Source organism: Choristoneura fumiferana, chromosome 9, assembly GCF_025370935.1.
Source record: "Choristoneura fumiferana chromosome 9, NRCan_CFum_1, whole genome shotgun sequence".
NCBI lineage: Eukaryota > Metazoa > Arthropoda > Insecta > Lepidoptera > Tortricidae > Choristoneura > Choristoneura fumiferana.
Genome location: NC_133480.1, coordinates 9,379,263 through 9,380,498, shown reverse-complemented (window position 1 = coordinate 9,380,498; position 1,236 = coordinate 9,379,263). Strand labels below are relative to the sequence as shown.

The window sequence follows — 1,236 nt, the reverse complement described above, 5'->3', positions numbered from 1 at the left end:
GTAAACAACAATAATCGATTCTATATGTAGGTACCTACGCAACACGAAAAACATTATAATGAACGCTTTTAGGACAGTGACAGTGGTAAAATATGCGAAAGGTAGGTAATAAAAGTACGTAGGCACTTCGCTCTCGCTTGTTGTTTGCTTGAGCTTGTTTAGTAGCCTGGAAAAATTCAAAGCGAGAAGACGCGCTACCTTATATTAATGTTATTTATATTAAAAAAGAGAAGCTGAAATTTATTTTGTGCTTTGGAAAATGGTGATAAAAGAAGGTTAGTACATAATATTATAAAGTTTCATAATAAGTACCTAGTTGCCTAAACATATAACTTAACACATAAGTAAATAGGCAATCAGCGTGTAAACAAACTGTGACGTCTATAACCAATAATTGCAATAGTTTTTTATCCGACTTCAAAAAAGACTTTTTTTTTTGTGTTTTTGTTACCGTCATTTATGAACCGATTTAAAATTAAAGTAGGTATACTTATTAAATTAGACTATTTTATTTATTAGGTATAATGTGCTAAATTTTAACTCGTGCATTAACTTAATATCACTCAATTTTATACAAATAATAATAAAAAAATAGTATTACAATGTCAAATAAAATAATATATTAGTAGTAATGAACTAAAATAATTTCCTTGCTCACCCGCGACCTTACGATAGCTAAGCTTATGCAAAATATGCGTGTTCATGCAGTTCCTCCACCTCCACACTGTAAGAACACACACAAATCACACAAACCCATCTATCACCACCACCACACTACACTGACGCGTTTCGAACTCAACCAGAGCTCATCTTCAGAGTGACACAACCGTACACCATGCTACCAGTTGTTAGACTCCTAACAAAACTATAAGGGTTCCGTTTTTGCCATTTTGGCTACGGATCCCTAAAAAGGCATGTTCTTCCTGTGGACCCTTCATATAATTACCTACTGTAAAAAAAATAGTTAGCACATTGACTTAATTTTTCACAATGTCATGTTTTCTACAGAAAAATCTATCCTGGCTGAATCTTCAGAAAACGAGGTGGTAACATACGACTTTCCGTACACCAGCCGGTCAGAATGGGACGCTCGGCCCGCGACAGAAGTCTTGCCGCTCCCGACCCCAGTTCCTTACGTGGTGATCCACCACTCGGCCATTCCTGCTGCTTGCTACAACAAACAAGAGTGCAAGGCTGCTATGAAGAGCATGCAGGACTTCCATATGGATGGCCGGG

The 1,236-nt window shown here is 36.8% G+C and overlaps 1 protein-coding gene across 1 annotated transcript in view; it reads left to right on the top strand.

Annotated features, from left to right (window-relative positions):
* Nucleotides 1-148: 148 nt before the first annotated feature.
* Nucleotides 149-1,236, top strand: part of LOC141431488 (peptidoglycan-recognition protein LB-like) — a 1,889-nt gene continuing 801 nt past the window's right edge. The window contains exons 1-2 of the mRNA XM_074092677.1: nt 149-275; nt 1,009-1,230. Coding sequence (XP_073948778.1) covers nt 260-275; nt 1,009-1,230 — 238 coding nt within the window. The 5' untranslated portion in view covers nt 149-259. The remainder of the gene's footprint in view (nt 276-1,008; nt 1,231-1,236) is intronic.